Source organism: Propithecus coquereli, unplaced genomic scaffold (assembly GCF_000956105.1).
Source record: "Propithecus coquereli isolate 6110/MARCELLA unplaced genomic scaffold, Pcoq_1.0 Scaffold234, whole genome shotgun sequence".
Taxonomy (NCBI): domain Eukaryota; kingdom Metazoa; phylum Chordata; class Mammalia; order Primates; family Indriidae; genus Propithecus; species Propithecus coquereli.
This window is the reverse complement of record NW_012147886.1, coordinates 397,122-422,480: the sequence shown is the minus strand read 5'-3', so window position 1 is coordinate 422,480 and position 25,359 is coordinate 397,122. Positions and strand designations below refer to the sequence as shown.

Genomic DNA, 25,359 nt, shown 5'->3' with positions numbered 1-25,359 from the left:
ATAAACTCAAGACCACTTACTGCAGCCTGTGTCTTTAAGTATTCGCACTACTACCGCCTTTGCAGACAGTGCGTGTGAGACATATGTCGTCTATGACATGGAATCAAACAATGCCAGAGATCATGTTTCAGTTCTTTCATTTTACTGATGGAGAAAATAGAGTTCAAAAGGAGAGGTCTCTTCTTGGGTCTCCTGACTCTTCATGCACAGATCTTTCCATTACATTTCTATGATTTCTACTTATTGAAATATGCTCTGTAAGGGACTATTTTATAAAAACTTCTGAAACTGCAGTTACTGCAATCTCAAATGGAATCAGAATGACATTTCAACTCAAAAGACCTAGAATATGAGCACAGATGCCAATTATTCTTATGACAAGTCTAAAATACTTGAGCAATTTAGAAATAGTCCAGAACGCTTTTTTTTTTTCTGAGACAGAGTCTCTGTCACCCTGGGTGGAGTGCAGTGGTGTCATTGTGGCTCACTGCAACCTCAGACTCCTGGGCTCAAGCGATCCTCCTGCCTCGACCTCCCAAGTAGCTAGGACTACAGGTGTGCGCCACGACACCTGGCTAATTTTTCTATTTTTAGTAGAGATGGGGTCTCACTCTTGCTCAGGCTGGTCTGGAACTCCTGAGCTCAAACAATCCGCCCACCTCGGCCTCCCAGAGTGCTGGGATTACAGGCGTTGAGCCACCACACCCCCAGCCCAGAATGCTTTTTAATCCAAATCTTTGAAGTGAGAACACAGCCGGTTGAGAAGTTCCACTTTGTGTTTAGGGCTGTAGAAATGGGGCAGTGGTGCAAGATAATCATGGGTTTAGCAGAAGAGATGATACAATGGGTTACTCTAAATCATGAAGGCATAAGAGCTGGGGCACAGGATGAAGGGACACACCGACCAGACGTGTTTTGGAGACAAGAGGGGTTCAAAGGATTTATCCACACTCCAAGGACAGACATTACAAGTAGAGATCAGACTTAGCAGAGAAGATGTCTACTTGCTCTCTCTTTGGGCTGTCTGAATGGCAAACATTAGACCTGAAGTTGAATGCCTGAATCCATCTTCTGGCAGTAGAGATGCTTTCACACTGCAGCACTGTGCTTTTGTCACAGTGGGTTCTCAAATAAACCTGCTCTTTTTAACTAGGGGAGGGACAGGCAAATTTTTTCTATAAAGGGCCAGATAGTAAATATTTTAGGCTCTGAGGGTCACATGGTCTCTGTTACAATTCAATTCTGCTGTTATGGTGCAAAAGTAGCAATAAATAATATGTAAACAAATGAGTAAGACTATGTTCCAATAAAATTTTATTTATGAACACTGGAACTTGAATCTCATATATTTTTCTCATGCTACAAAATATTATTCTTTAACCATTCTTAGCTCACAGGCTGTACAAAAACAGAGAGTGGGCAGATTGGGCCACAGACCAGTTTGCTAACCCCCAAGCTAGAGATTTTTTTCACTTATTCACAAGATGCAGAGCATGAACTATATTAACTGTACAGGCCACAGCGGTATATCTATTCCAGCTGCATCATTATTTCTTATTTATGCTCATTCACTCCACTCAAACATTCATTTGGCAGCTATCCAAATTTGGGTACTGTTCAAGATCCTTCCTTGGGACACTGAAGGAAAATCAGACATGTCCCTTTTCTCAAGTTGTCATACTATCTCTTCAGTATCCAGACACTAGACCTCTTATAGAATCAGAAAAGACATCCAAAAGTGCAGTTAAATATCAAAAGTGTTTTGTGAGAAACCTGTATTAGATTCTCAGGGCCGCCATAACAAATTACCACAAACTGGGTGACTTAAAACAGAAATTTATTCTCTCACAGTCCTGGAGGCTTGAAGTCTGAAATCAAGATGTTAGCAGGGCTGGTTCCTTTTGGAGATACTGAGGGAGAAATGTGTTCCGTGCCTCACTCCTAGCTTCTGGGGCTGCCAGCAATTCTTGGGGTTCCTTAGCGTGTAGATGCAGCGCTCCAATCTCTGTCTCCACCGTCGCGTGGCCATCCGCTCTGTGTGTTTCCCTTTCTTTTCTCTTACCAGGACTTGTCAATGGATTTAGGGCCCACCCTAATCCACGACGATCTCATCTCCAGATCTTTAGTTTCATCGGCAAATAACCTTTTTCCAATTAAGGTGACATTTATAGGTTCCAGGTGAACGTATCTTTTGTGGGGGGGTGGCACATATTCAACCCATGACAATATTCTTAGAAGATGCCTGGAGGGACATGGCCCGTGTCATCCAGAAGGCGCCATGAAGGAAGTAACACAAGCTGATCCCTGAAAGATGAGAGCTGGTGTTCATCAGATGGTCACGAGAGTGGAAGGCAATGTCAGGTTCAGGGACCAGCCAGACCAGTTATGGAAGTGGAATAATCTGTGAACGGCAAGCAGTTGAGGTCTGACTGAAGAACAGGGCATGAAGTAGGAAAGCAGCAAGCAGGAGGCCAGAGGGGTCAGCAGGGATTCAACTATGAAGGGCTACACGTGCCCTGATCCAGCTGTTATCAAGGCAGAAGGTTTTGATGGAAGCCTCTGTGACTCTCTTCCCTGGTTAACCATTTTAACTGTATTTATACCTCAGATAATCTTCTCATTAAACCACTGGCATGGTTGCACTAGACAACATTTAAGCAGCTTCACCAACCATGAGATTTAGGTTATATGAATTAGGTTTTATGCTCTTAAAATAAAAAACATGTTGGTTTTCTACCACTAGTGAGATCACAGCCTCCAGTTTTCTCCTGGGAAAGTCCCTCTTACACTCACTCTCCTCCCAGTATGAAAGGGCTGCTCTGCCTTCCACACTCTGCTTTGCGTTGCTACCCTTTCGCTTCTGGGAACTGAGAATCAAGCAGAATAACGAAGTGCTTTTCCTTCTATTACTACATCCATACAAGTATAAAACAAGAATAAAATTCAAGTTAATGACAAGATCACCGGTCTTATTATACTTAGCAAAATTTTAAAAGCAATTAAAATTATGTACATAATGATGAAGAAAAATACTATTGAAAAGACCCAGCTGTCCCCTAAAAGAAGGAAAAATTACATAATGTATATACGCATTCCATAAAAACATACAAGCGGAAAACTTTTGAAGCCTGAAAACAAAACATCAGTAAACCAAGCCACGCTTAGAAAAATGAAAGCTGATTTTTATTTTATCAACAGCCGTTCTTTAAACATGAACATGCATACGTAATATTCTACGCACACATCACAGTTTTTAACGTTAGTTAATAAAGGTTAAACACACAACATACATCCTTACAAAAAAAGTCAAAATGCAAACTCAAAACTTTTAACAAAACTCTTACTAATTTAAAAAAAATCTGTGTTGGGTACCATTTGTACAACACAGTTAATTTAAACATTTTCAATTTGGCTGCACATGAAAAAAGCGGCAGTAGAAAATAAAGTCATTGAGGGTTTTTAAATAGCAGAATAGGCAGTTTTGCCATGCAGGAGAAGCAATATTAAATATTAGTTTCAAAAAAAATCCACATTTAAAAATATTTAGTTCAAGTCACAGAATTTTTCTCAGTAGAGACCCCAATGCAATGCATAATTAGCTGCCTTAGATGGCCTGTTTGAAAGGACAATATCCTTTCAGAATGTAACTTTACTCATTTTGGCACAGAAAAGAATTCTTAAGAACAAGAACGTGATTAAAAAAGAGGGAAGAGGAACAGAGGAAAGAAATAAAAGCAAGAATAAATGAGATAGTAATTGCAATCACTAAAAAACTGTGCATTCTCAGTCATTGCAGAATACTGTCTTCTGTCTACAGCAGGTGCTTATTCCAGAACTGTTATTGCAGCATGGATTTAATTTGCTTGGAGGTAGTCTCATCATTCAAATGTTTTGTTGTGTACCTTAAAATAAAAAAAAAAAAAATTAATTTTAGGGGATTTTTTAAAAAGTCTGCATCGAGTTCTTTAATTATAACACAATGAGCAATTGGTCAGGTAGATCTTCTCTCACAAAATCATGCCTTTTCACTGCAGTTTTAACCCTGTTTAGGTTCTGCACAGCTTGTCCTCTTCACTACTTTTCCAATAGAACAGCCAATACCCGTTTAACTTAGTTACAACTACCCTTGTTGAAATGACTGGTTAAACTCTCCACTAAACGATTAGCTGTAACTTCTCACTCAGGAAAATAACTATTCTATCCCAGAGATTGGAAAACTATGGCCCATGGACCAAATCCAACCCACCACCTATTTTTGCATGGCCTGTGAGCTAAGCATATATATTTTTTTAACTTTTTGAGTGGTTGGGGAGAAAGAAAATCAAAAGAATAATAATATTTTGTGTTAATGTGGAAATTATATGAAATTCAAACTTCAGTGCTTACATATAAAAGTTTTCTTGGAACACACCATGTTGATTCTATGGTTACCTTCTTGCTACAATGGCAGAGTTGAGTAGCTGTGACAGAAACCATGTGGCCCCCCGACAAGGCCTAAAATATTTACTTCCTCTCTGGCCCTTTATAGAAAAGTCTGCAAACCCCTATTTTACTCTGTATTTTACCTCAACTCCTACAGCTGTCATATCCCAAAAATGTCTCCATGCTCTACAATGCCATATTTCTAGGCAGGTGTGTTCTGCCACAAGCACGCAAATCCAATTTAAGAATCCAAAAGAATCACTTCACTTAGAATAATTATTATGAGAAGATTCATCATATGATTCTCTTAAATAGCAGAAATCCAACAAGCAAGACTACTATGTGTCAGGCACTGTTCTAGGAGCATACAACCCAGCAGAGGGAGAAAGGAGGATACACTAGTATCACAGAAGGGGTACAGCCTCTCAGCAAAGGAAGAAAGTACAAGAGGCTATAGAGACAGGGAAAGACCAGCTCAGGTGCAAGCCTGCAGGCCACATATAGTAAGGAGTTTGGAGAATATTTTAAGTGCAACGAAAGTCGACAGAGGATATTAAACAAGGGAGTGATGTGATTCCGCTTGTTTGGGGAGGATCACTCTGGCTGTTGGGGGAAACTGTAGGGAGCAGAAGCAGCAGCAGGGGGACCCATCCAAGGCTGTTACTTAGGACCAGGTGAGAGATGCTCAAGGCTTGGATCAAACTAGTAGCAATGGACACAGGTGGGCAATGCTTGAATGCGGAATACATTCTAGAGATAATCCAGATGGATTGATTAATTTGGTTTAGAAGAATTTCACATATAATCTTTAAGGACTAGATCATTTTGAGCAGGTACATACAGACAATCTTTCTGTGTTAAAGAAATTTAAACTCAGTTCTTATTAGTTTCATTTCAAATCAATTTAAAAACTAAAGAAATACCTGCACTCAAGTAAATCTCTGGAGAGTAAAGAGACAAACATGTTTATTAAGTACCTGATATACTCTCTACAATGTTACTCAGAAGATACCTCCAAACTGTTCTCACATTACTGAATAGACACCAGAGTGCCTGGCACATTACAGGTGCTTAATAAATATTTGTGAAGAAAGACATGGTAGGCTGTCAGGCTGGAAAGAAAAAACCCATAAAGGAATATTTACATGAAATGGTAAGTCATGTGGCAAAGACTTAACCTGTTTTATTTATGTAGATAAAGTGTATGTTTAACTACATATAATCTTACTGATGTCAAGCAATAACAGTTCTCAATATCCATCTCTTCATTTCTGTTATTCTCACCCTCTTCTTTACACAACTAGACAGTAGAAAGAGCAAAGTAATGTGCACAGTAAAATTTCTACTGCAGTTAGAAGTATTACTGTTCAGCAATGTACTGTGATATTCAAAGAGCTGTGAGTGTTCTCTACCCATGACCTAAGTTCTCTCTCCTTCTGTGGCATGTGATCGCAGCTTCCAGCAGTTCTCAGATTCTTCCTTTAATAGAGCCAATCTAGAGTATATTACATCGGCGCAGTCTTTTACCAAGAAAAGGCCCATATCATCTAATGTATGTGAAAATCATGTATGAAGATGTATGGTATTATTCACAATGTCCTTTTCCAAGTATATATGACTTTTTTCTATTGAAGAAAAGCAATTATATTTACCTTTATTCTTAAATTTAATAAAGACAATTATCTAGCACAGATATCTAGCACAATTCTAGCTCTCTTTTTATCTTTCCCTCTTATTGATTAATGACATTTGATTCCATTTCTCCACCTGTAAAATGTAGATACAACTCGTTGCTTTCTCTTATTAGCATACCATAAGCTGAAGATACTATAAAAATAATTGCTACAGAAAAGCATTCAAAACAAACATATATACATATACACATACATGCAATTATATTCCCATTTAAAATCTTTTGGTCATTAATTCCACAAATGGTTAACTTCAATTTCGTAGAGGTGTAAATAACAACACTTGCATAGTACCTTGGGGGTTACAAAATGCTTCCTTAAGATTTGCTCTCAGTGAAACATACTAAAGGCTGGGTTGATTTAGTTTAAGCAATGTTTTTCAAAGTATCACCATTATCTACATTAGCAGGGGTGTTTGTTTAAAATGAATGTGCCTGAGTCCCAACTCAGAACTAATTAAAGAGACTCTCTGGAGGTGGTGACCTGGCCATCGCATTTTTCATAACCAGATGATTCTGAAGCATACTAAAGTTCAATCACATAATAAACCTAAGACTTAAGAAAGCACCGTAACACATATGGGACTTCAAGAATAAAATTCTAAATTTGAAAACAGATTCTAACATTTACTAGCTATATAATCTTTAGTCTCTTGGAGTTTAAGGTAACTTTTGAGCTTCTACAATGGAGGCAATATGAACACCCCATAGCTACCCACCTGTCTCACAGAGCCATGGGGAAGATTAAATAAGGTCTTAAATATGAAAATTAACTGTAACTTTTGTGACATAAAGTGTTACTAACTAACCACCACTACATAGCATTTGAGTATACTGATTAACCTTACAAAACTTTTCAGTTGAAAAAATTAGAACTAGACACAGAATATGCTCACTCTAAATAAAAACAGTTCAAGAGTTGTCTCTACAACAAAGTTTTATTTTCTACTTTCCACTATATATTTGGAAAAAAAGCTTAACCAAACTGTCAGGCGGCTCTTGCCTCTATGGTGCTTTCTTTCCCTCTCCCTCAAACACACGTCACTGTGTGGGACACTACAACTCCATCTCTCACTGCCACTGCCCTCCTTTGCCCCAACTCTAAAGAAAAAGAGACTGAACTATACACCTTTAAGCTCTGAGAAAACAATATCAAATACTGAGTTTTTAAATTAATCTTTTAAATACTCCCTTCCAGGTAAAGAAATAATACTAAAACCTCCTAGACCTCAATTACCTCTAAGTTTTAACAAAAGACTTCCTGAAGTCATTTGCTGGCTTCAAAGTGTCTGACCAATCAGAAAGAAACAGGCTCGGGAGAAGTCAGGCTGACTGAGACACAGGGAGTGTTCAGAAAGGAAGCAAGCAGGAAAGATTCACAATGACATAAATGTTGTTAAAACCATAGAAGTGTGCATCGTAAAAACCTTAACAGTAAGAAATTCTAAAAACCAGGCTTATGATCAACATTATAATCATGCTCTTTAATCTTTCTGATATAAATTTATAATAGGCCTCCTTTATCCAGACAGTCACTATTTATACATTTTACATAATCTTTTAAAAATCATTTTTCATAATCTTTTTTTTTAATTTTAATTTTTTTAAAAAGGCTAGTCAAGTGAAGCAGTGGGACTGGAGAAAGAACAAAGGAATCCATAACTGGTTGTGATCAATTAGTTAGAAACACCACTGCACTTGGACTGGCCTATTTTTTATAATCTTAATAAAATCATTTGATAGTTCCCTCAGCTGAATGACACAGCCTATATTTTGCTTTATGATATAAATGTCTCTATATAAATATTTCTGGGTTCGTGTAATTTTTGTGTTTAAACTCAATATAATCAAGTAATCACAAATCATCTTTTATGTCAGGGAAATTATACTACCAATTAAATCTCTATAGTCAAGAAGTTATAAAGTGCTGAGATTTTCATTTTAAAATATTCCAGCATTCTAAGGTACTTCAGTAACTAAATCAAGCAAAACTAAGCTGAGAAGGCATCAAATAATGACTGCTTTATTTCCATTAAATGAAATACATAAAAAATACAGATCTGTATTTGTGAACAAATTACATCGTATTATATTACATTATATTAAGGGAATGTAATTACATTATATTAAGGGAAAAGAGCTAGTTATAAGACACTTTGATAGAATTATTTTGTATATTATTTTATATAAACTATTACATAGAGTGATGATTATCCACATGTGTAAAGAAAAAACTCTGGAAGGCTATATTCTACAATATTAATAGTGGTTTATCACAAAATGATGAGATTACACAATTTCTTTTTCTTTAAATTTTCCTATGTTATCTTAATTTTATTTATAATTAGCATATATTATACTTGTATTAGAAAACAAGTAATAAGCAGTCCCCGTGTCAAGAAGAGCAAAAAGTAAAAGCCAATATCATCAACTAAGAAATGAAGCTGCTATTCTCATTTATACATATATTTCTCATTATAAATACTGTAACCACTATTTAGAAGCAAGACTACAAGTAAGCAAAATGAGATCTTTGTATTTCCAGTTTGAACGTTTATTTTATTTTGTTTAATCCTTGTGGAACACTTACTTCCATATGTGTTGTGCTACTCACATTTAAAAATATTTCCTTTATATACACATAAACCAATAATTTTCCTTACGTATTTTTCTATACATATGTACACGTACATATACATACCTGAGAGCATTTAGAAGACCTTCTACACTATTAGGAGGTTGGTCCTTAAGAACTTTGATACAACCTTTCATCTAAGGAAAAAAGAAAACAGCAAAAGTAAAACATCCATTTTTTCATGTAACATTCATTTTCAAAATAGTAAAATAAACTTAAAATAAATCAGGATCACAATTATGGAACTCAAGAGATTGCATACTAGGTCAAATTAATTATTCTTAGAGCAGAAAAAAGAAACCTACCTAAGTGTTAGCATTTTCAGTTTGTCAGTGAAACAGACTTTTTGAGAACCAAGTCAGTCAAACTGAAGTACTACCCACACTACTGAAAAGCAAAGGTTTCTTAAGGAGAAACTTCCTGGAAAAGGTGCTAAGTAGTAATTTAAAGGCCAGAATGGATAAGTTAGCAAGGAGAAGAGGAACTTTCCAGGTAGAAGAACCTCATAGTGAAAATAATGAAGTGTCACATACTGAAGACAGACAGAAATTTTTGCAGGGCTGAAATGAGAGTTAGAGAGAGCCCCGAAGGCCAGGATGACTCATCTGGAACTGATATGCCAGGCAGCAGGGACTTGCTATGACTCAATGAAGGTGGTATTTAAGGAAGATTAGCCTGGTTATTGTGAAAAAGCATAACATAGCATACAGAACACAGCCTGCGGAAGCCAGAGAGATGTGGGTTCAACCCCCCACTTGACCATTTGCCAGTGATTCCTAAACTATAGTTGTTCTGTCAGTAAAAGAGAGAACACCTACATCTTAGGAGTATTTTCAGAATGACAAGGAAGAACAAATATAAAATTCCTGGGACATGGTAATCATGCAATATATGTTAACTCATTTCTCTTTACACATGATAGATATACATGAAGGCAGAAGACTGATTGGCCAGCCATCAGTAATCGAGATCTGATATGCTAAGAGCTTGAACTAGCTATGAAAGGGAGACTGGAAGATAATTCTCACCAAACACTCATAAACTAGATGTAAGAGGGCGAGCAAAGAAACTACAAAATAGAGAAACCAGAAAAATACTTAATTTCTAATATGAACTTTTACAGAGACAAGGAAAGCAGAAACTTGTTTATAGTCACAAATTATTATGATTGGATAGAGAGGGAAAATATGTGAAGTCTTTGACTTTTTTTATTGGATCTCTACTACTGACCTTTTATATGCATTTTGAAATGAACCTTTTGTTTGAAATGGCCTTTGGCCAAAGGAATTAAAGGACGTGATTATAAAATTTCTTGTATCTGGCCGGGCGCGGTGGCTCACGCCTGTAATCCTAGCTCTCTGGGAGGCCGAGGCGGGCGGATTGTTTGAGCTTAGGAGTTCGAGATCAGCCTGAGCAAGAGCGAGACCCCGTCTCTACTAAAATTAGAAAGAAATTAATCGGACAACTAAAAATATATAGAAAAAACTAGCCAGGCATGGTGTGGCACATGCCTGTAGTCCCAGCTACTCGGGAGGCTGAGGCAGGAGGATCGCTTGAGCCCAGGAGTCTGAGGTTGCTGTGAGCTAGGCTGACACCATGGCACTCTAGCCCGGGCAACACAGTGAGACTCTGTCTCAAAAAAAAAAAAAAAAAAAATTTCTTGTATCTAATTATCTATTTAATATTGCCAAATGTGTACAAGGATCCCACAAGAGGATACTCTAAAGACAATACAGTCACCCTTCAATCATTCCCCCTGTATACAGGCCACAAGAAATACAGCAAGAAAACAGAGGAGATGAAAATCCAACATTATCACACAAACTATAAATTTGAGTTCTGCCAGAGTCCAGCCTGCTAGCTATTTAAATAAAATAAAACCTTATGGTTTCCAAGTAAGGAAATTGTTTGAAAATATATAAAATAATATGTAACTTACATCAATTTTGGAAGTTTTGGCAAATGCTCCCACTGGATGTACGTGGTCATAGAGTATTATGACGCCCACCATTACCCTCAAGCAGAATGACACTGTCTCTTCATTTGTAAATCTGCTTCTGTATTCCCTGGAGGGTAGAAAAGATACAGAGGGAAGAGGCCCATCACAAAACGCTTTAATGAGTTTATTCAACTTTCCCTCGATGCCGATTTACCGCTTTGCTCTCTAAAAGGGATGCTAACCTTACACCCTCTTCTCCACCATGAGATCCCCAGAGAGATAAGAAGGTGGTGAATGGAGCAGCCATCACCCACATATTCTGGTCTCTATTTGTACCCACCTTAGTATAGTACCCCTTCTGCTTGATAGAGAGCAACAGTTTTACAGAATCAAAGGTAGTACCTAAGTAAAAGTCTGGGGACAGGTGCTATGTAAAGGCTGATACCATCAACATGATGAAAAAAGTCCTAAGTTTAACAGAGCACATCGGTTTGCTATTCAGGGGCTAACTTGATCTAAACACATTATGTTATTACTGGATTTGAGTCTCACTAAAATTCAGTCATATTCTTCTCTCATTTGGGAAAAAGAAAATATAACTTTTATCTATAAACAAGGAAGTGTGGCACAGCAGAGCAAGTACAGAACCAGGAGAGAGACATCTGGGCACACGGGTGGGGCCAGCCACTGTGCATAAGTCCCTTCATTTCCCAGGACCTCATTCCCAGAGGAGGATTATGATGACAGTTGCCCTCCTATTTCATAAGGGTTTCCAGTTAGAGGATGTATATAATAGTGAGTTGGAAAATAAAAAGTGCTACGAAAACAAAAAGTTATCTAGCAAAAACCATATATAGTCATGCATCGCTTAATGACAGGGACAGCTCTGAAAAACGTGCCCTTAGGGGATTTCGTCATTGTGTGACCATCACAGAGTGTACTTACACAAGCCTAGAGGGTACAGCCTACTACACACCTAGGCTATATGGTATATATAGCTTATTGCTCCTAGGCAACAAACCTGTACAGCATGTTACTATCTGAATCCCGTAGGCAATTGTAATACAATGTTAAGTATTTGTGTATCTAAACATAGAAAAGATACTGTAAAAATATAATAGAAAAGATTTAAAATGGTATACCTGTATAGGGCACTTAACATCAATGGAGCTTGCAGGACTAGAAGTTGCTCTGGGTGAGTGAGTGAGTGGTGAGTGAATGGGAAGGCCCAGGACATTAATTGTACACTACTACAGACTTTATAAACACTGAACACTTAGGCTAAACTGACAAAAAAATTATTTTCAATAACAAATTAACCTTAGCTTATTGTAACTTTATAAACTTTTGAATTTTTTAAAATTTTTGCCTCTTTTATAATTTGACATATTTGGTTTGTGCTATAACCTAACGACAGCTACAACATCACTAGGAGATAGGAATTTTTCAGCTCCATTATAATCTTATGGGACCACCATCCTGTATGTGGTCCATCGTTGACCTAAATGTCGTTATGTGGCACATGACTATATTATTCAAGAATCCAGGAGGGATTCTTTCTGTCTGCTGATAGGAAAATTCATCCAGAACACATTGTGTTATACACCATAAATGCTTTAGAGAGAAGAAAAACTCAGAAGGGAATGCAGGTTTCTGTTGAAAAAAATAAAGACTGAGAACTAACATTGAGATATTAATAAAAATGGATACATGGAAGAGTAACTCTAGCCCTGTGGCAAAAAGGCAAGATTCTTCACTAAAAATGGAGAAAGAATATTTATGAGAAGCGTAACTGAGGAGCTTCAAAGCTCTTCCCCTATTCCTGCCTCCCCTCCCCCAAATACCATAACATTTATGTTCTGAAGAGTCTAAGTTAGTCAGATTAGTCTGAAGTTAGTCTGAAGACCAACTCTCCTTTATATTTAACCAGAAGTTACATTAAGCTGCCAAATTATTTTAATTTTGTTCATATAAAAATAATTAATACTTGGGGTATACTTAATTTCCACCTTCCAAATAAGACATGTTCATATTTGGACATGTTTTAAAATACCAATCATCTCAACAGTACTGTTAAAAGTGAAAAGGATCAGCTAATACTCACGGTGTTTCAAGCATAACTCTGCATACACTAGCCATGGTGCTTAAACAATCTGTAGTATTTTCTATTGGTAAATTTTTATTCTGTAGAAGTGGAAGAGAACAAAAAAAATAAGTGACAAAGTTACTACTTAAATATAATTTAAAATTTAGCATAACATGACAAATTAGCAACTTTAAAATCTGGTTCCCACTCCTAATTTTCTAAATAATTCACTAGATTCTAAGCACCATTTCCTTGCTCTTCCAAGAGGCACTTATATTCTAGCTGGGTCAGAACAAGTGGACCATACAGACGGGGGTCAGAGGCATAGAGCCTTGTAGGCCATGACTAGGGAGTCACCGGGAACATTTTAAGCAGAGGAGGGAGAGAATGTTTATATTTTAAGAAGATTACTTGTCTACTCTATGAAGAAAGGACAATAGTGGGGCAAGAGTGAAGGAACTAAGAATGGTTGGAACATGAATTCAGTAACCCAGACGAGAGGGTCTGACCTGGATAGGTAGTGAGACGAAGGGGTTAAAGTTTTCAGATTCATGATGTATAGTATTTTGGAGGGAGAGACAATAAGACTGTTTGATGGAGTAAACGTAGGGAGTGAGATAAAGGATGGAATTTAGAACAGCAGCCCCTAGTTTTCTGCTTGCACGGTGGTGCTATTAATTGAGAAAGGAAAGACTAAAGAAAGGTCAGGGTTAGGAAAGCTAACCAAGAGTTTGGTTTGGCCATGCCATCATTGACGTATACATCTGGGAGTCTGTCAGCTTCGAGATGGTACTTAAAGCCATAGGACTTGCTAAAAATCATCATGTCTGCAACAGACGGAAGAGAAACAATGCAAAGAATAACTTCCTAGACAATGCTTACCTCTGATACAAATTTTGTTGTAGCATCACTCAAGGTTTTCAGCATTGGAGTTGCCTCAGCATAAAACAAAGACATCCGATTTGCCAATTCATTATTTACTTCATTTTCTCCTTCTGCCTGTGTTGGAAAGTAAGAGCACTTCATATTAGTTTATAAATTATTAAATACAACATTTACAAAAAGACCAAGGCAGGGTGCCTACTTCATTAATGCTTGTTAAATTAATCTAATACACACCCTTAACAAATTACATTTTAGACCCTAATGTGCACACAATACTTAAATATCCCTTAAAAATAAAAAAATTACAAATGCTATTAAGTAATTTTTTAAAAGATTAACTTATTTAAAAATATTATAAATGGTATTAAGGAATTAAGTAAAATCTTGGTGGACTGCCTACTATACACAAGAGATTATTATAAATGCTATGGAGGACAGAAAGATGATTATCAAATCGCATCCTGTCCTTAGGAATACACAAGTATCCATACAACATCCACAATAAAATGCTAACAGATGATGACAGAATAATGGCATGAAAAAAAGATTAAGTTAGACTAGAAGAAACTAAGAAGGACTCATTAGAAGAGTTAGGCTTTTGCAGGTGATGTTGGGCACATGAACAAAGTATTCCAACCTGGCAGGGGCAAAGAGCATGTTTTCATATGACTCAGTAGAGTGTAATTCAGCATTTTTGGTGTAAAAATGGGTGGCAAGTACAAAAGGTACAGTTGGGGTCAGATTACAGATTGCCTGAAATACTAGCTTAAGTTCATTTTTTTGTTCCATATGGAATGGGAAGCCACTAGAGTGCTAGAAAAAATGAATGATGATAAAGTCAATTATCTAAAGAAAACTAACTGATAACAGTGGACAGACTGTACCAGAAAAGAAAAAGACTGCAGGCCAGGAAATGAGTTATGCTGCTATAGAATAACTGCCAAAAAGAGAGTAGCAATTAGGTTCTCAGCTGGGACATAAGTAGCAGGAGATAAAAAGGCGAGTGGAGAAGAGATTCGAGAAATATTTCACTTGAAAACAATTGGCTTTACCTGTAATTACTGAGGGTGAAAGACAGCACAAAGATGACTTTACTGTCTTTGGCCTTGAGTGATGACAGGGATTGCTATAGTAGAGGACTGATTGTTTTGCTTTTATTTTATATGGTGGGTATGAAAAAGACAGATGTTAGGGTCAGTTTCATACCAGGAATTGATCTATGCACAGCCAAAGTGATACAAATAACAGATGTTTCATGAAAAGAAATCTTTTCCTCTGACCCAGAGCCTGTCTCAGAGCAACCACTCATAAAATATTTACTTAATGATAAAAAACAGTGAATGGTCTCCTCTGGTATTTTTATTTTAAATCTCTTATGCCTCTTACCACTTCTTACGCAGTTACAGTATTTCTCTAATAAACTACGTGAGGCTGGGGATGATTTTCAAATTTCTCTCTTTTTCACTCCAATTAGCATAATGTAGGTCCTCAAAATACAGAGAACAAGATAATATTTTCTTCCTATCTAAGGTTTTACTTTAACCCCTTGGAGGTAGAAAAGTGTAATAAATCACTTAACTGGAGGATGGCAAGAGGTTAACAGGACTAAAGAAACCATAAGAGGTGCTATCTTAGCCAAGGAACAGGCACAGAAGCCATTTTGTCTAGCAGCTCTCTCAGGTACAAATGTGCTAATGGTCCATGACCTCACTCTCCCCTGTTGCCAACATCAGGTATTTCTCTTAACCCAGGTCAACTGCTCTCCAAGATTCTTTCATTCTAAGAATATGGGGACAAAAAACTGGTAACCATTAATTCACAAAATTTTTGTACAGTTAAAAATGAGAATACATAGAGAAATTTTATAAGCATTAATGTTATATAGACAGCAATTTTACTGAAGTAGCTGTGGGAATTTAGAGATGGAGAGGAACAACAGGTAAACACCACATGGTTTGCTAGTTGGCTCTTTCCTCCCACAGCTGTGGCTGCTCGTAATTACTAACTTTATTACTAGCTTTAGCATTATCTTAATGAACAAATTAAAGAATAAAATCAACAGACTGAGAGCTGAGTTATTCTTCTTACCACCCCCATAATTCAAAGCATTAACTTACTGGTACATTATTAATCCTCATACGACTCAATGTTCTCCTATAATAGCTGAAATCATTCTGTATGGCAGGATTTGTCATCTAAAAAAGACATTGATGAAAGAAAAATGTGTTACATACTAAATGCTAATGTAAAAATTAAGTGAAAAATCTACCAAATACAGTTTTAACTAGTATGAAACTTTCCCTAATTTGTAATATCATTTTAAGAACTAGAACTAGGTTCATTGAAGATGGCTTATAACAAACACGTATTCCTTACTGAACATATAAAACTACACAGATTCTTTTAGAGTATACTTTTCTTCTTCTTTTCAATAATTTCAAGATAATATAGTAAAAGCTCATTTACCAAAAAATATTACTAAATAAACATAAACTAAAAAGAATGTATAAGCATTTGTTTTGAATTATTACAATAAGAGTATGTGCATATGGTCAATAGAGTAATCCTCACACAGACTAAAATTTTACATACAAATCATTTGTGCTCAAAGTATTAACAAGAGAATTAATAGTTGTCTATGACACAATCATAAAATGTTGAAGTTAGGAATCCACCTCTTTCATCTGAGGCCCTGAAAAGTCAAAAGACCTGCCCAAGGTTTCATTAATTGGTTCCTGTGGCAGAACCTAAACTGGAACTCAGGTCTCCTGGTAAGAAATCTAGTGCTCATTCCTTTACACTCACTCCTTTTAACAACAGGATATTTGTAGTTATAAAGACTATAAAGAGTGAGAGAGGAAGAAAGAAAGAAAATGAGAAAGGAAGAAAGGAAGGAAGGAGAAAGGAAGAGGGAGGGAGGGGGAAAAAGAAAAAAAAATTAACATTTTTATATAAAAGAAAGTTGAAAAAATGAGCATGAGCAGAAAAGAAAAAAATTAGAAAAGAAACCAAAAATTGTTTTCAGAGATGATTTTATAAAACAAAGTTAAAAGAAGACTGAATATTGGGTGATTTACTATTTGCTATATATACATAAAAAGACCTGCCATAATTTTTAAATCAAGTTTTCTTCTTTTATTAAGGTCCAGTGGACATGACTTAAATACATTTTATCAAGGTTTCCAGGCTCTTCCTCCTAGTACTCATTGAAAGACTCATGATTTTCATAACAATCGGGGCCAGCAGAAAATTCTACCTTGAGTTCATCAAACCGGAGTGTGAAATGAAGAATTTCTGCAAACTGTTTAGCAAGAGCCTGCTCTCGCTCTAGATGCTGGGTAGGAGAAAATGGGGTACTTGTCAAAGCTCCCAGAAGACCTCTTAACGCTGCTTCTAAAGAAAAAAAAGATAAAAAGTGAACAATTCATAAGTGTTATAATTTTAATTCCCAGAAAAGGTCTTTTTAAAAAACAGATGATTTAAATATAATCAAAATAAAGAAGTTTAAAGTTTGCCATTGCTAAAGTAAAGTATGGCATACACTCAAACAATACTATTTAACAGAATAAAAACTTCAAAGGGACTAATTCAAGGGTTTATAATTCTGTAAACCCAGATTCATAATAAAGCAGAATGCAAATCTGAATTAAATAAATACCTGAATCAAAGCACAAATTGTGTATTACTTCTATCATTCCACACAGGGTAGAATTTGGTTTTATGAAATGGTAATTGTTACCTACAAGTGAGTAACTTCTTCAATGGCATTGTGTCCACACAGTCAAATCTGTACATGGCTATGAATGAATTACTAATTTCTCATACTTTGAATATGCCATTTCTTTTAGTTACTAAACAAAACTTTGGTTTAGTAAGTTTCTCAAGTCTTACAGCTTGGCATCTCAGGACTGTAATATAAATATTCTCATTCACTACATGAGCAAAATGGTCCCTTTGAAATAAGTGCTACTTTTGGAATGTCAGACTAACAAATACAGTGTTTAAAAATAGAAATATTTCAAAAATTACCTATTGGGTACAATGTATATTATTTGGGTGATGAGTACACTAAAAGCCCTGACTTCACCACTATACAATTCATCCATGTAACAAAAAACACCTGTACCCTCTAAATCTATTAAAATAAATTATTTTTTAAAATGCAAATACTGATATTTCAGTTCAAAAAAATTGCAGAAATCAAACTAATTCGGTTACAGATTATAGAGTTGGAACACAATGCTAGATTCTAATCAGAGAAAACAAGAGCTTACAAAGTTAAAAGGTGATCTGACATTATAACCAAATTAATGACATATTAATAAACAAATATTTATTAATAAATTAGTCAGATCATCAATCGTTAACATAAAAAAACCCAACTCAACTAATTATGAAGACCTAAACATGAGCCAACATCTGTACTACACACGTAATGTAGTCTCTCATTTTAACTTTCACAATCAACCATGACATGGGTATTACAGATGGATAAAGTGAGTTTCAATGAGGTTAGAGCCCAATGTTATAGCTAGTAAGTGCCAGGTGTTCCCGACTCCAAAGCTCTATTCTTTCAACCATAATAAACAGTCCCTCAAATAAAGCAACATTCTACTTAGCCTTCTGTAACCTTATAAAACATTAATCTACGGATTACTACCAAGAGTATCAACTATTTCTGTAGCCTTATAAAATATTAATCTACTAATTATAGTAGGTACTTCTTATGTGTCTGTTATGTGCCAGGTACTGAGCTAGACACTTCACATATATTATTTCTCATCTACACAATAACTCCAAATGACAGCTATTATCTTTTGTCTTGTTCCATAGTAAGTCAGAAAACATACTGACTGCCTACTCTGTGCCAGACACTGGAAAAACAGATAAAGACAGACATGCTCCCTACGCCTTATTATAATAGAGAGAAGAAAGATGAATGGTTACCACTGTGATATCTGCTGAACAGGTATATATGGTACATGGTATAGTGGAAAGGCATACAAATAGGTCCTCTACTAACTGAAGGCTCAGGAAAGACTTCCCTGAATAAGTGACTTTTGGACTGAGATTGGCATATTCATTAGGGATGAGCAGGAGTTTACAGACAGAAAGGGGAGGGAGTCAGACCCTGAGCTGAGAAGAGCATGACACAGTCAAAGAACTGAAAGAAGACCAATACAGGTAGAACAGAGAGGGCAAGGAGGAGAGTAACTAAACACTAAGACAAATCACACACAATCTCTATGCCACATTAAGCACTCTGGCCTTGACATCTTAATGTCCTAGAGAAACCACTTAAACAGAATAGTGACATCATCAAATTAGCATTTTAAAACCCCACTTTATCTGCAGTGCAGAGAATGGATTGCCCCTAGGGGTACAGATGGCTTAGACAGGTGTAAGAGTGGGTATGAAGATGATCAATTAAGAGGAAAACATTATTCATTATTTTGAAAAAATGATTTACTTCTCCCAAGATTCATTCCATGTGTTGGTGTTAATGTAAGTAGAAAGCAAAGTTTAAGAGACATTGAAAACGATTATTATAAAATACTATTCTAGGCTGTTAAAGACAAAAAAGAAATTTGTACTTGGCTAGATTTTATCAAGTCTCAGGGTTAATTTCAGCATTCCAAGTGCTCTACCACTTTGGGGAATGGAGTCTGGTCACCTGGCTGTTGGGATGGCCAGTGCCCAGTAGCTGCAAAACTTCTGTCCATGAATGGCTAAAGCCCTCAATGGTAACTCTATCGTGAAAGAGAAACTAAAGATGACAAGGCTGTTAATCTGCCTTTGAAGCAGCTAGATCAGCCTCTCAATGCTGCAGGCCTGTGCTGGCACAGACAGCATCACCAGCCTACACTTCCTCAAGAGAGAAACTGGAGACAATGAATCTCACACAAGGTGACCCAGGTTTCTGAATGAGTTAGGAAGAAAGAGAGGTGAAAGAAGAGATGGCCTAGGGATCAGACTCTAATGAAGCTCTTAAAACAAAACAATGTAGTCATGATTTTTAAAAAAGTAGATAATAAGGAGGAAATTAATGGGCTATTCAGCCCTAAATTTTGGAAGAAATAAAGGGCAGCTGGTAGACCAGTGCAGGAGCCAAAGCTATCTAAGAAGGTTGCAAGAAAAAGACAACTGGGAGAAATAATAAAGACAACAAATTAGTCCACAAGCTAGAACAGGAGGAGGGGGGACCAACTAGATGATCAGGAACTGGAGGCCCCTGCAGAGACTTGCCTTTAAAGACAACAAGCCATTTATTCCCACCAACTGCCACCCATTTACTCTTAAATGCCAGCCCTTGAATTCTCTGAAGAGAACCCAAGGATGTGAACTATGGAGGATGTGAGACAGCCAACAGACATGACCACAATAATTATGTTCACTTTTGGATCTTTTAAATAGATTTTGATAGATTCAGCCCAGTGAAAAGACACCGATATGTTGGAAAGAGTTATTCATTGTGACCCTTGGAGACAGTCCCTGAAGTTAGCTCCTAGAGCACGAGGAAGACTGAGGCATGACAAAGTAGTCTGTCTACTGTCTGAGCACACAACCTTCTCTCAGGCAGCTGCCTCAACAGGGAAGAGTCCACGGCCTCAGACCGAAACAAGCAAGCACAGCAAGTTTCCTAGGCCAGCATGGTTAAACCCTGTCAGCAAAGCTCAGTATTTTCCAAATTAGTCAGTGATCCCTGCCCTGTCCCTCTGTAAATATAAAAACTGGCAAGGGATCAGAGTTCCTCCTCTGGATTATGACCCATGGTATATCTACAGCACTCAGGCCAAGTAATCTTCTCCTTGTAATTGCAAAACTCTGAAGGACCATGTGCACTTGATAGTTGTGTGGTGCTCTGTGTGCTGTTTGTGGTATTTGTCCTCACCTCTGGCTCAACAGTTAAGGTAAGAAGAGAAGAAACAAGAGAGGTTTAGTGGATATAATGTAGAGAATTCATCAGACTGGAGGTTCAGACAGGTTGCCAAAACTCAAAGAAGTGATATCATCAAGACCACACAGCTAATAAGTGGCAAACACCAGGATTCAAGCACAGGCCATATGTGTCACCAAAGCCTAAAATCCATTATTCCTGCTGCTTCGAAATATCCAATATGTACTTAACATATTACATGTTTGTGCCCACTAACCTGTCACTCATTCATTCAACAAACATTAAGTGAGTCCTACCATATGCAAGCAAGTATATGCATCTGTTAACCAGGAACTAGAAACATTATTAACCAGGTTCATAGCCAAGAGATGAGGGGTAACACATCAGATCTTAAATTTGTACTTTACTTATAACTTTACAGAAGACCCTAGAGTACACTTATGAAGATTCAAGGCTCCCAAATGACAGCATGAAAATTGATAGCTTTTTGCTATTATCTATGTTATTATATCCCTCTGCCAAAATGGAATAGCACCCATGATGGGACACACACCACTAGACTGATTAATTCCAGCAGTTAAAATATGAGATAACGTTTAAGTTCAACTGGCTTGATGTATTTTAGAATTATTTGTTTTTCACTGGCATATGCTAAGAGACCAAGATGAGCTTGAATAAGACCTGAGCACCTTCTAAAGCAATTTAACTTCAAATGCATCTAGAAACTGGCAGCAAAAGAAAAACTCTAAATAAATAGTAGTCAAGATAAGCAAGATTAAAAGACGAAGGCTAAGTTACAGAAGATTACAAAGCTACAGACTATATAGATACTTGATTGAAAGGCAAATACTGTAAAAGAACTAATTTTATGATTGGGAAAGTAAATGACAATTCTTATTTCTAGTAAGAAAAGGATAATTTATACAAACACTTCTATCCCAACTGTTGTCTGTCTTAACATTACATTTAACAGTCTGTATTACATCAAGAAAAAATACCAATTTACTTACCTTTTTAGAATATAGCCATTTTAAAAAAAAAAAAATGGAACTTCAACTTTAAAGCATAGGTTGCAAACACAAATGGTCAAGTACAAAATATAAAGAAATAAAGAGAGCAAGATATAAAAAAAAAATATGCAGCAGTAAGGTCTTACTACAAACTACAATGCACGTGCCCTAACTAATAGAGACAGAGATGGTTTGCCAAGTATTAATTGCTCCGGCCCATTGATAACCCAGATCAATTATTGCCTAAGCTAGTGACTTTTCCAAAGCCGATGCAGACTTAAACTATGTGAGCCAAACAAATCACATCTTGGGTTTAAATTTAGCTTTGGGGCCTGAAGTCTGACTTCAGTCTTACAGTATGCCTTTCTTATTAGATGTGATATATTCATTTAGAATGTGTAACATTTTTAAACAATTCAGATACTGAAACATGTTAAGAACTTAATAAAATTTAAATGGTTCAAATTTCTGACACAAATCTCTACTGCTCCTCCCCCGTGTCCACCAACTGCAAAATATGAAGTCTTTCAAATTTACAACTTTCAAATCACTAAAGGAGCTAACAGGCTAAATCTTAACTGCTCTGCCTCCTCCTCCTACAAGAAAGGGAATTCCAATTTTGCTTACTTGTTGTACTGAGGATGCAATTCTGACCTTTGAATAATTTTTCCCATACAAAGGAAAAAGCAAACTGTTTCGAATTCTTTTTGCTTTAATAATGCCCTAAATAACTTCGGATGTATCATTAGCCTCCTATTTCTTACATACAATTTTAGATGAACTGAGCATAATTAGCAATGATTTTAAAAACACAAAATTTAAATAACCCAAGGGCCTGAGGATTAGTTCCCCAAATATGGGAAAGAATTTACTGCAGAGGTGGAGAGAAATTCTATCAAATGATTTCTTATACTAGGATCCTTTAGCATGCAAAGAAATCAAAGAGATTTCCTAGTGGAAATTATAATTTTTGGAAAAAAATGGTCTAAATAAATCAAAAGCCTGGGTTGACAGGAATGATAAGATCATTCTGTAATCTTAGAATCTCAAAAGCTTGCTTTACTTACATAACAGATATTCAGCCAAATTCAGCATTGTGAACATAAGATACTCTAAATAACTTCTGACACTAATAGACATCTTTTTCACTAAGGAAGTCATAATTACAAAACTTTCAACTTACCTAACCTCTGAGAAAATTCGTAAAATTTCTTTAATTTGCCTACTAGTGGAACAACTGCACCCCATGCTTTCTCTTGCAACTTCTCATCTGCTGGATGCTGGATTGCCTTCAAAACACAAAGAATAAAAACAGATTTTTAAAAATTACAACAGTATCATTTTTACATTAAAATATTGGTTTTAGCAAATATAGGAAACCCTGGTATAATGCAGGAATGCTGACAGTGGGCCTTAACTCCATGGATACTTTTGCTTATTAGAATACATTCTTAGTTATCATTGCAGTAGATATGGCTATAATGAAATTAAAAATGATACAATATATGTTTGTTAAATATATTAAGCCTTGGTGTCTTTTAGATCCACAAAAGAAAATACTTCATATTGTTTCCCGTATGACAGTCAAGATTTCATCGTATTTCTTTGTCAAAGAACTATTTTGGCAGAATAAAAGAAAACAAAAAAAGCAAGGCAACAGATGAAGAAGTCAACTTCGAGAACAGGCAGAAGCTTTCAATAATTCGAATTCCAGGCCAGGCTCAATGGCTCACGCCTGTAACCCCACCAATTTGGGAAGCCGAGGCGGGAGGATAGCTTCAGGCCAGAAGTTTGAGACCAGCCTGAGCAACACAGCAAGACTGTCTCTACAAAATGTGAGGAAAATTAGTCAGGCATGGTGGCGCATGCCTACAGTCCCAGCTACTCAGAAGGCTTAGGTGGGAGGATCGCTTAAGCCCAGGAGTACAAGGTTGCAGTAAGCTGTGATGGTGTCACTGCACTCTAGCCTGGACAACAGAGTGAGAACCTGTCCCTAAGAAAAAAATAAAAAATAAAAAATAAAAAATAAATAAATAATAATAATTTGAATTCCAGGGTCAAACTAGTTCTAAGAAAACTAGCTAACACTTAAGAAACTGTGGAAAATGTGATTTAGAAATTGTCACAGATACTTATTCCCTGTAACTAAAATCTTACTCTGGATTCCAAGTTTTCTCAGGCTTTCCTGAATAAGAAGATGAAAACCTAGTTTCAAATCTGAAAGGGGAAAAAACAAAACAACCCACAGATCTTAATATAAACATGAATATGCCTTTTTCTAAACTCAGTCTTTCAAACCATTAGGCAATCTTTACTGAATGTAGAGAGTTATTCCCAAAGAAACATTATTTTCTTGCTTTTATCTTCCTTTTGCCTACAGATGTTTCTCTTAATCTTTTATGGAACTTAATGCTTTTCTCAACAACCTGGTTTGCTTTCTCTAACATCTTCAAAGACACCATCTGAACGCTGAAATTCATAACCAAGGCAGAGGCCTGCTTATAAACATTATCAGGAGGTACTGACACGTTCAGGTATACCCAAGGTACTAGTACTCTGACTCTGCCCACGCAAAAACAAAAAACAAGAATGCAAAATACAATTGTATTCAGATATATTTAAAGGATGTTCTGAATAAATTATTAATAACTATAAACTAAATAAATGGTTATCAATTGCTTAAGCAATTTACTTTATAAGCTTGCCACTACTTTCAAATTTTATTGATGTTTATACAGTTTTTTTAATGATTCTTAAACCTAACAAGTACCTGAAGTCAATCCTACTTATGTGATTATCTAGAAATACTGTAATGTTAAAGAAAATCTGACATTACAATATGTAACAATCTTTGGTTCACATTACATATTAATATGAACATTTCAAAGGGACTTTGATATTATGCTGATGTTTATGGGAAAAAATCCTTTTAGCCTCAAGCACAGATTCAATAATGATTTACATCAAGTAATAAAAATCTGTTGATGTATTTATTATTCAGTAAATAAGCAAATAGATGAAAATTAAAATTTTATTTTTTTCTCTTAAAGAAGCCTATCCAACTTTTCCTGCAAGGATGAAACAATGATTTTCTAAATGTCAATTCATTCTCATAATATAAAAAAGCTCCATTAAATGTCACCCATTTTCATAACTGAACAGACCTATTTCCCTGTCCTTCCTTGCCTAGATTTAGAGCTGAAGACACTGGCTACTCCTTTATGACAAACATTTTATGGTTCTCCTTGTACTTCTGGTTCCTTGTCCTCTCACATCAGTTTTTCTGCTGTTAGATAAGGTTTTGGTCAATACCCATTACAGCCCAATATGCAAAAGGACACTTAGTAAATGTCAGTGGAGAGGTTATAATGGAGCACGTTTTATAACTCATTTTCAAAAACGTTAAAACTGTCATGGACACAGCCCAACCGTAATGGAAAGTTCCTGTTTCCCTTTCTAGTGGTTTATTCTAGACAATGAACTTTGCTTATGTAATAGATTCTATCTTAAATTAAATTTTACTCTATTTTAGAATTATGTTTAATAAAATGTTAAACTAAAATATATATAATCCCACACATTAGTATAGTAATCAAACATAGTAAGTTTATGTTAGCTTTGTGTCAGGCACTGTGCTATGCTGTTCACATAGATTATCTGATTTTATCTTCACAATAACTCTATGAATTGCTTCCACAGTTTTGCTACTATGACTAAGGCAGCCATGAAGGCTTTTATGCTTACATTTCCTCTTCAATTACAGTTGTCTGGAATATATTTTCTAAATTATAGGT

General features: G+C 36.2%; 1 protein-coding gene across 6 annotated transcripts in view; it reads right to left on the bottom strand.

Annotated features, from left to right (window-relative positions):
• Window positions 1–3,161: 3,161 nt before the first annotated feature.
• The window catches only part of FAM49B (family with sequence similarity 49, member B), a 129,994-nt gene continuing 107,796 nt past the window's right edge, over window positions 3,162–25,359 (bottom strand). For all 6 annotated transcript variants that reach the window (XM_012645499.1, XM_012645500.1, XM_012645498.1 and 3 more), the window contains 8 exons: window positions 22,749–22,854; window positions 16,914–17,050; window positions 15,775–15,852; window positions 13,655–13,771; window positions 12,791–12,870; window positions 10,687–10,813; window positions 8,814–8,884; window positions 3,162–3,902 (listed from right to left, as the gene is read on the bottom strand). In XM_012645499.1, coding sequence (XP_012500953.1) covers window positions 3,839–3,902; window positions 8,814–8,884; window positions 10,687–10,813; window positions 12,791–12,870; window positions 13,655–13,771; window positions 15,775–15,852; window positions 16,914–17,050; window positions 22,749–22,854 — 780 coding nt within the window. In that variant the 3' untranslated portion in view covers window positions 3,162–3,838. The remainder of the gene's footprint in view (window positions 3,903–8,813; window positions 8,885–10,686; window positions 10,814–12,790; window positions 12,871–13,654; window positions 13,772–15,774; window positions 15,853–16,913; window positions 17,051–22,748; window positions 22,855–25,359) is intronic.